This window comes from Staurois parvus, unplaced genomic scaffold (genome assembly GCF_062004578.1).
Source record: "Staurois parvus isolate SC_StPar_1 unplaced genomic scaffold, SC_StPar_1.0 ptg000564l, whole genome shotgun sequence".
NCBI classification, from domain to species: domain Eukaryota; kingdom Metazoa; phylum Chordata; class Amphibia; order Anura; family Ranidae; genus Staurois; species Staurois parvus.
Window position 1 is genome coordinate 1841328 of NW_028318360.1, and position 15093 is coordinate 1856420.

The 15093-nt window shown below is 41.3% G+C and overlaps 1 protein-coding gene across 2 annotated transcripts in view; it reads left to right on the forward strand.

Annotated features, from left to right (window-relative positions):
- FAM193A (family with sequence similarity 193 member A) overlaps positions 1–15093 on the forward strand; it is a 181734-nt gene that overhangs the window by 156347 nt on the left and 10294 nt on the right. Inside the window, exons 18-20 of one of the 2 annotated variants that reach the window (XM_089691533.1) lie at positions 1232–1418; positions 8045–8278; positions 8731–8880. In XM_089691533.1, coding sequence (XP_089547659.1) covers positions 1232–1418; positions 8045–8278; positions 8731–8880 — 571 coding nt within the window. The remainder of the gene's footprint in view (positions 1–1231; positions 1419–8044; positions 8279–8730; positions 8881–15093) is intronic. The other variant, XM_089691534.1, reaches the window with a different exon arrangement.

Below are 15093 nucleotides of genomic sequence, written 5' to 3' on the forward strand. Positions count from 1 at the left end.
CATTATACAATTTTCTTATTCAATTTCCTTTAGATTGACCTTCAAATATGTAGTGCATGGGCCTGCCTAATTGCGTACAAATTGAAAGTGTTTAGGTTTGACCCACTATTATATGATTTTGGTAACTTTAAAGGAAATTTTTTAAAGAATGTTGTATAATATATGGCCAGCCTGAAATGTACCATTGGCTGTGGGAGTTCCCCCGACTTTGTCTTTCTTTTTTCCTTGCTTCTCTTGTCTTTCTCCAACTCTCTCTCTCCCCCCCCCCCCCCCCTTTTCTTTGTTTTTTCTCTTTCTATTGCATGTAATGAGCAGTTTATGAGCTGGTAGTAGTGGACTGGCCTGGCATCTCCTACAGTAGACTACTTGCAACTGGTGAGGGGTACCTAAAAGGCTGGAGATTAGCATGGTTGCCAGTTAATCCCTGGCCCCTAAATGCACCATTTCGAGTATGTAATGCAGTCACCATGTGTTTTGACATGATTAAACATTGATACTATTGATGTCTATATATACCTACTGTATTAAAAGAGTTTCATTCGTCACTTTTTGTATCTCAATCTGTGAAAATCTTTTGGGAACCGTCCTAAATAAACAGGTCCATTAAGATAAATGTGTAAAGTGTGGTTGTGTACTCCAGATTTCCCCTGTTCAAGCATTCAGGTCACAAGTTATTAGCCATTTCTTCTGCCTTAGTTTGTTGGTATCCAGAATATCTCTTAATAAAAAGTTCCCTTTTTCACAATTCCACATACAAGAACAGTACTTATTTGTATTAATCAAAGCAGCTCTTCTGGCATTGAGACAGTACTCATTAGCCACAGTTATGACAGGAATTCATAAAGGCAAACCCCTTTTTATATAACAACACGACATAAAATGTTCCCCACTGTGCAATGTTTAGTCTCTAAAGCCAGTCTATGGAGCTCCCATCCCCCTGTACATAAATGGCAGTGAGTAAACTTGAAGCAGTTTATATTGATTGGTGAATGTTGAGGTAGTATGCTAGCTAATAGCGATAGTTTTGCCAATAGGCAAGTGGAAACTTGTTTGCATCAAGCGAGATTTAACTTTAAAAGGAGTCAAACGTCCATAAACTCTTTGATATGTATCCATAGTTTAAAGCAACAATTCTTCATGTTACTTGGTGATTCTCACTCATTAGTATGTTTTGGTAGCTGTGCAAATATATGTAGAAAAGATTACCTTTTTTGTGTCATTTGTGTTCCAGTGACCCCGACTGTGAGGGTCATCGGTGTGAAAACAATGGTGCGTATGACCACCAGCAGTATGACGGCGAGGAGAGCCAGGATGAGGACAGCTGTTCAGAACATAGCTCCAGCACGTCCACCTCCACCAATCAGAAAGAGGGCAAATACTGCGACTGCTGCTACTGCGAGTTCTTTGGGCATGGAGGGGTGAGGAGTTGAAAACATACATTTACAGATATGAAATAAATGCAAGAGTGCGACATGCCTTGGGGCCCATTATAATTTTTTCTGTGCTCATTTCTTAAAGTGGAAGTAAAGTCCACTCTTTACCTTGTACCAACAGGTTAGCCATTAATGAGGCTTAACTGTAGGTACAGTGAATATCTCCTAAACTTGCACTGTTTTTAGAAGATATTCACACAGCATGCAGCCGGTGAAGTCACTGGCACATGCGCTCTGAAGGGACAGCATACCCATGCCGTATCTTCAAAGCTCTGTGCCAGGGCTCCCGCGCACATGCATGGGAGTGCCGTCTTCGCTGCCTTGGCCATTCATACAGCCAGAGTCCGCAAACCCAGAAGGAAGACCGGGTGAAGATGGATGCTCCTGGGAGGTGACATCGCTGCGCTGGAGGGCTCCTTGTCCACGGAAGTCTGCCATAATGTGCTAGTACATTATGACTTAAACCTTCAGGGGCCCAAGTTTTAATTTTTTTTCGATGGTTTCCAAAATATGCTTTAAATACTCTTACAGCCCATCAATTTAGAATTAACCATAATTGAAGGGCCTAGATATTTCTCTCCATATGGGGATATCACTTGTATGGCAGAATCCCTTACATGTGTGCTCTCTGTGCATGCGTTTGCATTCATGTGTGTGTGCACAGGACAATGGGGATGCTTTTCAATTTTTAACTTTTTAAACTTTTTTTTTGGCAAATATTTTAAGAGAAGTATGGCAATAGCTTTTTTGGCTGTACTGCTCTAGTGAGTCGCACACATGCCCTGTGACCCAGAGTCTATCTACAGCAGGCTAAAGCCTGTTGGGATTCACCCAGATGCCTGATGGGTAGATGGCTCAGCCTACCAGTGTGCCACTGAGAGTCTGAGCCAGCTGCTCTTTCCCCTTCCCCAGCCTCATGCTCCAGTGACTGCTGGAGGGACAGAGCAGAGAGCGGTGACTGAGCAGATTGAGAACTGAGCGGTAAGTGGCCATGTGATCACCCGGTTCTCAGGCTCAGAGCCAGCTGGGGATAGCTACAGCGTCACAGCAATACTGCAATTATAGAGGTGTGTATGTGTTTTTATTTATTTTATTTTTTTAAATTCCCATACGTCTTTAACTTTGCTTTCACAAGGGGGCTAACAAGCCCCCTATGTGATAGCATTGAGCAGGTGACAGGTACTCTTTATAGAGACATTGGGGATCTATTAGACTCCTCATGTCTCCCCTGCCCTTTGCTCCAGTCGGTCAAGTGCAGACTGTGCTTGTTCTGCTGTGCACTGGGTTTTCTAGCTTGGATTTTAACAGCTCTGAATCTGGAGATGCTCAGAAATGAGCAAATCTGGATTCTCGCTGCACAGAGGTTTCTACTGTAGTCATGAGCTTGTGTCAACCTCTTCAGATTTTGCAGATGTTCAAAATGTTGAACTAGTTAGTGTATGCAAACCCAAATACTAAAGTTGCATAAATAGTTCTCTTATTTGCCTTGTGTACTTTTCAATAAACACCTGTTGATTCTGCCAGTTTCTGCCCCCACTAAGGCCTTTTTTTTTGTTTTTGTTTTTTTTTTAAATGTGACCATCAGCTCCCCATGCTGCAGGACAGTTGTCATCCTCCTGTGTGAACTAGAGGCAGCTGTGCTTTCATCCAATCCACTGCAGTCATTGCCCCCTGTTGCTAATTGACAACTGTTTTGATCATTCGCAACTGAGACTGGGACTTCTGCAATTGTTACTGCCTTGTTAACCTTTTACAATCAGTGGAGAGGTAATGGCAGAATTGAGAGGTAATAGTCGTCTTACAGGGAGAACTTAAAAAAACTGCTGTGTTAAAGTAAATCTAAACCTAAGATCAAAATTGTAATATATTGCAGTTTACCAGTCCTTCATTCATTTCTTTTTTTCAGGCTACGTACAGTGCATCCAGAAAGTATTCACAGCGCTTAACTTTTGCCACATTTTGTTATGTTAGTCTTATTCCAAAATGGATTAAAGTAATTTTTTTTTTCAACATTCTACAAACAATACTCCATAATGACAACGTGAAAGAAGTTCATTTTGAAATCTTTGCAATTTATTAAACATAAAAAACGGAAAAAAAAAACCCACATAAGTATTCACAGTCTTTGCTCAATACTTTGTTGAAGCCCCTTTAGCACCAATTACAGCCTCAAGTCGTTTTGAGTATGATGCTACAAGCTTGGCACACCTATTTTGGGCAATTTCTCCCATTCTTCTTTGCAGTACCTCTCAAGCTCTATCAGGTTGGTTGGGGAGAGTCGGTGCACAGCTTTTTCAGATCTCTCCAGAGATGTTCAGTCGGGTTCAAGTCTGGGCTCCTGCTGGGCCTCTCCAGGACATTCACAGAGTTGGCCCTTAGCCACTCCATTGTTATGTGGGCTGTGCGCTTAGGGTCGTTGTCCTGTTGAAAGATGAGCGGTCGTCCCAGTCTAAGGTCCAGAGCGTTCTGGAACAGGTTTTCATCAAGGATGTCTCTGAACATTGCTGCAGTCATCTTTCCTTCGATCCTGACTACTCTCACAGTTCCTGCCGCTGAAACACATCCCCACAGCATGATGCTGCCACCACCGTGCTTCACTGTAGGGATGGTATTGGCCAGGTGGTGAGCGGCACCTGATTTCCTCCAGACATGATGCTTGGCTTTCAGGCCAGAGTTCAATCTTTGTTTCATCAGACCAGAGAGTTTTGTTTCTCATGGTCTGAGAATCCCTCAGGTGCCTTTTGGCAAACTCCAGGTGGGCTGCCATTTGCCTTTTACTGCAGAGTGGTTTCCGTCTGGCCACTTTACCATACAGGCCTGATTGGTGGAGTGCTGCAGAGATGTTTGTTCTTCTGGATGGTTCTCCTCTCTCCACAGAGAAACGCTGGAGTTCTTTCAGAGGGACCATCGGGTGCTTGGTTACCTCCCTGGCTAAGGCCCTTCTCCCTCGATTGCTCATTTTGGCCGGGCGGCCCACTCTAGGAAGATTCCTGGTGGTTCCAAACTTCTTCCATTTACAGATGATGGAGGCCACTGTACTCATTGGGACCTTCAATGCTGCATACATTTTTCTGTACCCTTCCCCAAATCTGTGCCTTGATACAATCCTGTCTTGAAGGTCTGTGGACAATTCCTTGGACTTAATGGCTTGGTTTGTGCTCTGACATGCACTGTTAACTGTGGGACCTTATATAGACAGGTTTATGCCTTTCCTAATCATGTCCAATCAACTGAATTTCCCACAGGTGGACTCCAATCAAGTTGTGGAAACATCTCAAGGATGATCAGTGGGAACAGGATGCACCAGAGCTCAATTTTGAGTGTCATGGCAAAGGCTGGGAATACTTATGTACATGTGTTTTTTTAGTTTTAATAAATTGCAGATTTGGGAACGAACTTCTTTCACATTGTCAATATAGGGTATTGTTTGTAGAATGTTGAGTAAAAAAATGAATTGAATCCATTTTGGAAGAAGGCTGTAACATAACAAAATGTGGCAAAAGTTAAGCGCTGTGAATACTTTCTGTACACTTTTAAGTACAGAAAAAATGCCTGTGATTCTGATAGATATCCATTTTTTTAATGCTACCTGGACAGTGAAATCTCAAGAAAATGTTATCAACCTTCTTAGCTATCATCTATAAACTAAACTAAAACACCTTCTCCCTATGTAATAGAAATGAGGAGAGGGGTGGTGGTTGTGGTCCAAATCATGGCAGCAGCTCAGGAGAACAGCACTGCTCCTTCATCGCTATAGTACAGGAAGTGAGTGTTGTTACTCTGGGACAGGCAGTGTGTTACTGGCATGGTCACAAGGTGGAAATGGAGGAAAAGAAAACAGCCTGAAAAAAAACTAATTTGGCCATTTCATATAAGGAATGGCAAGCAGCAATATATTAAAAATGTAACAAAAAACATTTCTTTTTCTTTGTTTTGGATAGAATAAGACCTTCACATGACCGTTTAGCCACCTACTCCAGATTCTAGCTGCAAGAATTGGTGGATTCTTGTGGCTAAAATGACAGGTGTATGCGAATAGTAGCTCTGTTTGCATGTAGCTGCACAGAGCTGTTACCCTCGGTTAGACATGGACTGCAACAAGACTTGGATATCTGTCCCTAACGGCTTGTTGTGTGGCTACATGTTAACAGCCATAGCTGCTGTCAGCCTTTTATTGTTTTACAGGTGTGCTCAAAAGTTTGCATACCCTGGAAGAAATTGTGAAATTATGGCATTGATGTAGAAAATATAACTGATCGTGCAAAAAGACGTTTTATTTAAGGATAGTGGTCATATATAACCATTTATTATCACATATTGTTTGGCTATTTTTTAAATCATAATGATAACAGAAATCACCCAAATAACCCTGATCAAAAGTTTACATGCTCTGGAATGTTTGGCCTTGGTACAGACACATAAGGTGACACATACAGGTTAAAATGTCAATTAAAGGTTAATTCCCCACATCAATTGCTTTTTAAGTTGCAGTTGGTGTCCGTGTATATATAGTCTGAGTTTGTTAGCTCTCACGTGGATGCACTGAGCAAGCTGGATACTGACCCATGGGAGGAGAAGAGAACTGTTTGTGTAACAAGGTAATGGAACTTTGTAAAGATGGAAAAGGATATAAAAAGATGTCCAAAGCCTTGAATATGCCAGTCAGTACGGTTCAATCACTTATTAAGAAGTGGAAAATTTGGGGATCTCCTGATACCAAGCCAAGATCGGGTAGACCAAGAAAGATTGCAGCCACAACTGCCAGAAGAATTGTCCGGGATACAAAGAAAAACCACAGGTAACCCTGAAGAGGAATATAGGCTGCTCTCAAAAAAGACGGTGTGCAATACAACGATGCTTGAACGAAAATAAGCTGCATGGTCAAGCTTTTAGAAAGAAGCCTTTACTGCTCAAAAAGATGGTGGTGTTTTGAAGGAGCACAATACGACAATACCTGAACAAAAATGGTCAAGTTGCCAGAAAGAAGCCTTTCCTGTGCCAATGCCACAAAATGCCTGGTTACAATGTGCCCGGTAACACATTGACAAGTCTCATTAAAGGAGCAAAACAATTATATGATAATAAATGGCTTCATATGAGCACTATCCTTAAAGTTATACTAAACCCAGGACCCTGCATTCACTATCTGGTCTCCAACAGTACATAAAACATGGAAATTTAATTATATTAGTAAATATAAACTGCTAAATACCTTTTCTCATCAGCAGTTAGAGCAGTCGTGACTGCTATCCATGTCCAGCAGAGCACTGGTTAAAGTTTGTAGGAGGAGTTTTCTCTAGGAGGATGCAGAACCTGTGACCTCTGTCTGGGCAGTGCTGATTGTCCCTGTGCTGATCATTTGCACTCTCCCAAGAAAAAAACCTCTGTAGCAATACACATGAAATTGAGCATGTGCAGAATGACTCCACACGATATGTCTTATCAGGAGATAAGAGGGAGATACTGGAAGAAGGGGAGGATCAGATAAGTCAGGATTTAGTAAAACATTAAATAAAACACAAATTTTAGCAAAGTGAAAAAGGCCTTGTCAGTTTTATTTGCCTTCTGTGTCTCATTGGAGAGATTTCCCTTCACTTCCTGGGGTCAATTCACAGGGAGATAAATACCACATGATTTTTTGCCTTAAAAAACTGCTCTGTTTGTCTCAAAAGTAGTCAGCATTAAAAACATCCATTATTAAAGGATAAGTTCACTTTTTAAATAAATAAATGCACGTTTTTGCAGGTTAAAGTGTATTTATGTTTGTTTTTTTCTTCACAGCCTGGAAAGCGTTGTGCCTGCAATCAGCAGATCGCAGGTGCAATGTCAGGCTCCTGCAGACTATCAGTGTATCTGTCTGCCCATCCAGCACAGGAAGAATCAGTGGACTATGAAGATGCTCACCAGCGCGTAATTTGTTGAGAACTACAAAGGCTGTTGGTACTCGTAGTCTATTCACAGAATTCTTGGGGCTTTGCACACACAGTCACTCTGTTTTCATATTGTGTCAGCACGTGTTGGAGAAGATTTCCAGCCTGCTGTCACAGTAAGGTGGGGGGGTTGGATGGAGAGCTGCAGTAACATGAGTCAACTTATCCTTTAACAAATACATTAAATATTTGTTTTGCAATATTTGGCACTTAACGTTAGCATTATTTTTGATGGTTTTTAACATTCTAACACTACACCAGAGACAGATTGTACTCTGAGTGAATGTACACATTTACATTCCTGAGCTTGGGGCATAACCTTTCCATGAATTCACCAAGGCCACCAGACCAGGCCAGTCTTACTGGAAGATTTCCTCTCTATTCCTGTTCTATTTACAACCCAAAATTTGGCATTTCCTTTCACTTTCACCTTTGGCGATATTGGTAAACAGAGCAAATAAAGAGGGGAAATCTTCCCAGGAACAAAGAGAGTAATAGTAACCTGACAAGTGTTTTTAATTGTTCTCCATTCTATCCAAAACTAAAAGGGAAAAAAAAACCTTTATTTATTCTAGACATTTTTGTCCACATTTAGATACACTTTAGTGCTGTTCTGGACTGCATCCTATATGTATCGTTTTATTTTGCTCTTACACTTTAACTCTGTTCCTTTACATTTAGCCACCATCAGCACCAACTAGTAGGAACTACACAGAAATGAGGGAGAAGCTTCGGCTCAGGCTGACCAAGAGGAAAGAGGAGCAGCCCAAAAAGCCCGATCAAATCTCAGAAAGGGAAACCGGTGTTGTTGATCATCGGAAAGTAGAAGACCTAGTACAGTTCATTAATAGCTCTGAGACCAAGCCAGTGAGCAGCTCGCGAGCGGCTAAGCGTGCAAGGCACAAGCAGAGGAAGGTGAGCACCTGTTTTATCCAATGCAGTATTAATTACCACATAGTCACACTTGAAAGCAGACTGGCTTTATACATAGGAAGACATTAAATGTGCATGCTGTTATTGATTCATGTGTATTAGTCATGTTAGCCAGTTAGATACAATACTACGTTAGATACAATACTAGTCTTGCAGTACACACATCTCCAGGCATGTTGTGTTTTTACATACAGACATTTAAAGTGCACATTTGGGATGTCAGCCAGACCTGTTGTGCCTGTGCTGCTGGAACCTGCCCTCCATAATGGAACTGGACTGTCCTTTCACAACCAGATCTTTCCATGTGGTAGTCAGCACGTTCCACAGCAAAAATATTATTTACTAAATCCGCTACTAATACAATGCTTCATCATTTTTTTTTTATCTTTTTTAATTCATTCTAATGATACAATTACCCATGTGCTACCCCATAGGAGTATGGGGCGAGCCCAGCAATGAATATTATTGTTAGCCATGTGCTTGGCTCAGAGGGGACCATGCAGGGAACCTGCACCAGCACGGCTGAGGAACAGACTGACAAAGCAGAAGCTGAGCCGGACCGAGAACGACCGGAAAAGCAGCAGGTTAGCATTTTGGCCAGCAGTGTCTGGGAGCATCATTAGGTGCAAGGTACCAGCAGCCTTTGAACACAAAAATCTTATTTATGCTAGACTATCACTAAGCTAAGATTCCACTGTTAAGCAATATGTTGCCACACCAACACATGACCCACATCTGCTGTCCTACTGTTTCTTCTTAATAATTAAGCTGATAGATAAAAAGATCAGACTACCAAATGCAAGCTTTAATTTTCTAACTGGAGCAGGAAAAGTGACATTGGGTTTATAATCCAGTTATTAAACAAAACAGACTTGCAAACAGCTGATTGCATTGCAGGTATCATGGCATTTTCCACATGATCTTAGTTGAGGTAAAGAGACCAAAGTTTGGACAGAGCTCTCTTTTCTTTGGCTAGCTATATCTACATATCAGTCCCTCAGGCCATCCTTGGCTAAGATCACGTGGCCAGTAGGTGGCTACTGTGGAAGCTGAGAAAAACCTCTATTTCAAGGCAGATGTTACAAGGGATTTTTTTAACATTGTGTTATTTTAGGGGTTAGGATGTGGTCAGTGTGCAGAGGGAAAGACATTTCAGGGTTTTAGTTTCAAGATCAATTTCAGACCTAAAGACAAAAAAGATCCTAACCTATGACCACCCATATCAGCAAAGCAGTAAATGTACCAGTTGTTCTGAACTACCTTCAGCTGCCAACACCTAAACATCGCCACTGCAGCATATTTCTGCCTGCCAGGTTATGACCAGTAGTTCATTCGCTCTGCCTAAACAAAGATTCTCCTTTTTGACACCGGCCATTTGCCCCACCACAGTCTGTATGTATTGCCAAGCTGAAGGGAGCCCAGAACAGCTGGATATGGAAGAGAGTGAACAAGTTGGGGAACAAATTAAGATTATTTTAGGCTTTAGATTCACATTAATTTTAGCAACAGGTATTGGCATCCGCCTCCCTTAAATCCTGTTGCTCAGAACATCACTAGATGTAGATTTGTTGTTACCAGATACACCATTTCAGCAACTCAGGCTTGTGTTGGAATGAGCACATGTCAATATCAAATATGCTGTGCTTGTTAATTAGTGCTATAGTGGGGGTGTAATAATAAAGTTTGCAGATATCTCATTTTGTAAAGCGCTGCGCAAACTGCTGACACTTTATAAATCCTGTATAATAATAATATCTCCTTAAAGGGTTTGTTTGTATTTTCGATGTGTGCTTGTCACCTTGGATATTCATACTAGACAACTCTATAGATGAGAACTGTTTCAGGTCAACTGATTTTAGATATATTTCATATTGTAGTTTTATATAAGGAAAAAAATAACGTTTTAAATGTGTTTTGCATCCACTGTGCATTATTTGTTATCACTGTATAGTGATAACACAGTTGCCAAGCTGCACAAATAATTAACTGTACTTATTTTAACTATATAGAGCAGAAATATTAAAATGGAGCAAAACCATCACTCATGCACAGGGTCAGTCATCCCGGCACACAAGGACCTTGCTGGTGATGTAACGTGAGTTGCGCATATGTAGCTCAGCTCAGTTCTTATGCCAGAGAAGACAGCGAGCAAGCAGGTTGGTTTGTTTTATTGCTGAAGAGAATTTTTGTCTCTTCAACAATAAAGAGCCTGTCTGCTCGCAGTTTGTGATGGTGAGACTTTAGTTCCGATTTAAGCTTTCTAATTTTTAAACCATATTGCCGTGAGAAGTGGTAATGCTTGTTGGCACCTTTGCTAGGCTATTTTGACCTTATGCAAAATGATGTGAGTTGTATTGTCTGCATATCATTATATTTCTCCATAAAAAGACTTATAACCAAGAGATTAATGGACACAGTCAAGATGGTTAACCTCACCGTCACAGGTGTTCTTACATTTTATTACAACTATTAGAAGAAAAAAAATGTCACCTCTTCAGTTGCATCTGATCGGTTTGTCTGGTTTGAGTTTCATCTGTGGGACTTTTATTAATGATGCAGTTCATTTTCTCATCTATGTGCTGTAACCATTACTCTGGTTCAGACCAGTTGAACATTGCTTAGGAAATAGTTTAAAGCAGGCTGGTGTAACTTATTTGAGTCTCTCATTTAAACTTCTGTTCAGTGAGGGTGCTCTCCACACAAATGTAATGTAGAAATTGGCTTCATCTGTGCCATGATGTATGGAAGATCCCTTCAATCTCTAACGAGCGATTGCTGGAGAACTCCAGGGTGTAGAGTACCATTAAAAAAGTAATCTTAAGGTGGAATTAAACCCTACGTTCAACCCCACTAAAACACATAACCCCATTCAGAAGAATAAACAATTGCTTGCTAAGAAGTCTATACAGTATTATGATTATTACATTTTTTAAATGCAGCACAATATTCCCTGCTGAAGGCGGCACCATTTTTGTTGCTTTCTGGTGATTCCTTCCCTTATCGCCGCTTCTGCCCTCCAATCACATCATTGGCTCCTAAAGTGGTTGTAAGCATCAGACATGAAATATGAACAAAGCCTATCCCTCTATAGTGTGTACTTTTCTCAATCCAGAGCACAAAGTGTCATTATTGTCTGCTGGTTCGTTCCTCTAACTGCAAGAATCACTTCTGATAAGTTTTCCTGACACCAAGAGAAAAATGGTGACGGGGGTACTCCAGCAGGTTGACAGCCTTAGCTGTGTTCCTGTGAGCGGTCATTTGTTTCATCTCTATCACCTGAGGTCAGTCACTTAACTGGCTATACTGTTGTGTTCAAAATAATAGCAGTCCAACATCAATAACTAGATCAATCACTGTTTTTGGTATAAATTATATTTCTGCATGGCAAATAATTTACTAGTAGGTGTAGTAGAGTAATAGAAAACCAACAGACCCAGCAGGCATGACCATGCATGCTACTGTTTCTGTGTAATTGAATCATTAATTGAAAGAGACATGTTCAAAATAGCAGTGTGGAGTTCAAAAATTGAGGTCATTCAGTCTGTGAAAAAACAGGTGTCAAACAGATGGCCCTTATTTAAGGACGAAGGCACCAACTGTGTTGTACATGCTGGGTATAATGCATTTCCCTCTGAAAATCTGAGTTAAGTGGATCGTTCCGGACATTGTTCAGAAGAACAGCATACTTTGATTAAAAGGTTGATTGGAGAGGGAACATATAAAGAAGTGCAAAAACTGATAGACTGCTCGGCTAAAATAATCTCAAATGCTTTAAAATGGCAGCCAAAACCAAAAAGCCCTGGGAGAAAACTACCATTCGAATGGATCGAAGAATAGCCAAAATGGCAAAGACTCAGCCAATGATCCGCTCCCGGGTGATCAAAGAAGGTCTAACGTTACCTGTGAGTACTGTAACAATTAGAAGATGCCTAATGTGAGACCAAGCTATCGGCACGAAGCCCCCACAAAGTTCCATTGTTGAAAGAGGAAACAATTTGCCAAAGCACACATTGACTGGTCTAAAGAGAAATGGCGCAACATTTTGTGGACTGATGAAAGCAAGATTGTTCTTTTTGGATCAAGGGGCTGCAGACAGTTTGTCAGATGACCCACAAACACAGACTCCATGCAACACAGATGTGAAGTGGTTCTCATGAACAGTGCTTATATAACTAAATATTAGTTCAGTGATTCAAAGGAAAGCTAAATCTTCCAGCATTTTTCAGTTTTTTACAGTAATGTTTTAATTTGTAAAGAAAAATACAGACACTGCTATTTTTTTGAACAGCCTAATATTCCTTTTTTCTGCACTTTCTGTAGTGCAATAATGAATTTGAATCATATTTTTCTTCATGTTTTGATTTGGAATAGACTGTGCAGTGTTTCCAATGCATTTGCGTGTATGGGAATAAAAGCTATTGTAAGGATTTTGAGCTTTACTCAATTCTATTATTTTTACCACAACTGTATGTAAGGGTTTACAACCACTTAAAATCAAATCAAAAGAAGATTGCAATTTAAGCGGAGTTTTCTTATATCCATATTATATATATTCCATATGATATCCGTAGTCACATGAGGTTTCAGGAAGATAGAGAAAAATCACCAGAGCAGAGCTCCTCGTCAGAGATAGGGTGCTCTGCAGCTTGGCACGACCAAGATGGCGCAAATCTATTTTTACAGTGTGCATGTGTGAGTGACCTCATCAGATGGTTTTTCAACACTTTTTTTTTTTTTTTTAGAAGCCCCAAAAGGATTTGATTTCTCTCTCCATCACTCTGGTACTAAAAGCTTGTACATTAGGGAAAGTCTAAAGGGCGAGTTTAATTCCACTTTAATACCTTTCATAGACCCAGCATTTTCTCCCCTCTGCCAATTACTTTCTCCTGCTGAAATGCTGAAAATGGACAGCCTGGACCTACTCTCCCGTGCTGACAGCAGTGTTTGTATGACATGGTGTTTGCAGACTTCATTTAAAGTGGCTCTAAAGGATGAAGTTTTTTTTCTCCTTTATGCATTCTATGCATGAAACCAAAAACCTTCAGTATGGTATGCAACTCTACCCCCCCCCCCCATGCTTACCTGAGCCCCAATTTTGAGCCAGCAATATGCACAAGAACAGAGGCTCCCTCAGCTCTCTCCATCCTCATTGACTTGGACACTGCAGCGGGAGACAGGGATGGAGTGGGTGGCGGGGCAGAATCATGCTCCGTATGTCATATGGACACACGGCCAGCTCAGGAGCGACCACACAGATTGCTATGGGGGTACTCAGCAGGAGGGAGGAGCCAGGAGCGCCGGCGGGAGACCTGGAAAGAAGAGGATCGGGGCTGCTGTGTGCAAAACCACTGCACAGAACAGGTAGGCATGACATGTTTGTTATTTTAATTAGATGACAAAAAAGCATTACAGCCACTTCAAATCCATTATAACAATATTGTTACAATATAATACAAAATATTTAAAGTAAGCTGTACCTGTAAAAGAAGACAGGACATGCTCACCTAACCTGCTGTAAGAGGTGCTTTGCTTCTGAGAGATCCTCTGCTAAATTCTGAACTGAAAGTGATGCTTCTGGGACTGTCAGTATCTTGGGTCCACCGCAACTCTTGCTGGTTGTACCCTCTGATTTCCTTCCATTACAGGATAAAGTAGTGGAATGGAGGTCAGCAAGAGGACTCATTGAGAGCTGTGGTGGTACTAAGGAGATTGACACTTTAGAATTACCAGTTTTAGGGCAGGCTTCAGCAGAATCTAATGGTATATATTGACCTATCAATAGGCCCATAGCGGAATGTAAAAACTGCTCTTTACACAAGGAGTATACAAGTGTGAATCACAGGTGGTTAAGTTTCAGTGTTCTGTAGCTCGAGGAGACAGGAGCTGCCAGATTGAATTTGTGTAGTACAGTCACATATTATTTTTTAGCCTGACCTTGCAGTTTGTTTTATGTTGAAGACAGATTTGCAGGGTGGCTAATCCCGTTAATCTCTCCCTAGAAGTCCATAATATATTGAGAGACAAATGTCTTTCATTTTATCTCTGCTGGAGAGTAATATGAAAAGCCCCAAGTGATTCAGTTTTGCTGTGCTCACCCAAAAGTTATTTATCACTTATTGGTACACACATCTTTTAAATGTTTCTAACTGAAACCATTAAATAAAAGTAAAGTCCCCAGCCACTGCTTACATTAGCAGTGAATACATACTCATATTTGCTTAGCCCTCTGCAAAATCACCCGATGCCAGATACATGCCATAACTTCAGTCATGGTTCCTTGCAATTAGCTGCAGGAGGCAGCCCAATGGAAAGCAATGGGAGGCTGCTTGCTTCGGCAGCTAACCACAGCCACTAGCATGTAATCTCTCATGCAGCGTTCACGTGTGATTGGTCGGCCCTGGATGCAGGCTGCCTGGGTCCACAGTCAATCACTTGCATGTGATCACTGCATGAGTGAGCTGCTGGAGCCAGCAGCCTCCCATTTCTTTCAATGGGGCTGCTTCCTACAGTTAATTGCCCGGAGCCCCTGCTGGGGTTCTTGCATGTAATCAGAGTTGGGTCCATTGACAGGTGTGAATGCACCATAAAGGGAGTCCTGACAATTTTCTAAGTTGTCACAGATCCACCCCACACGCATACGCCCACAGCGACTGGCTAACCAAGGTGCGGCCGTACCTTGGGGTAAGAGGGAATAAGGGGGACTTAATCTGAATATATATAAGTATATAAGACCGGCAGTGATATACTTTAACAGCCCGCACTACCTCTGGCCACCACTAGAGGGAGACTCCAATCCA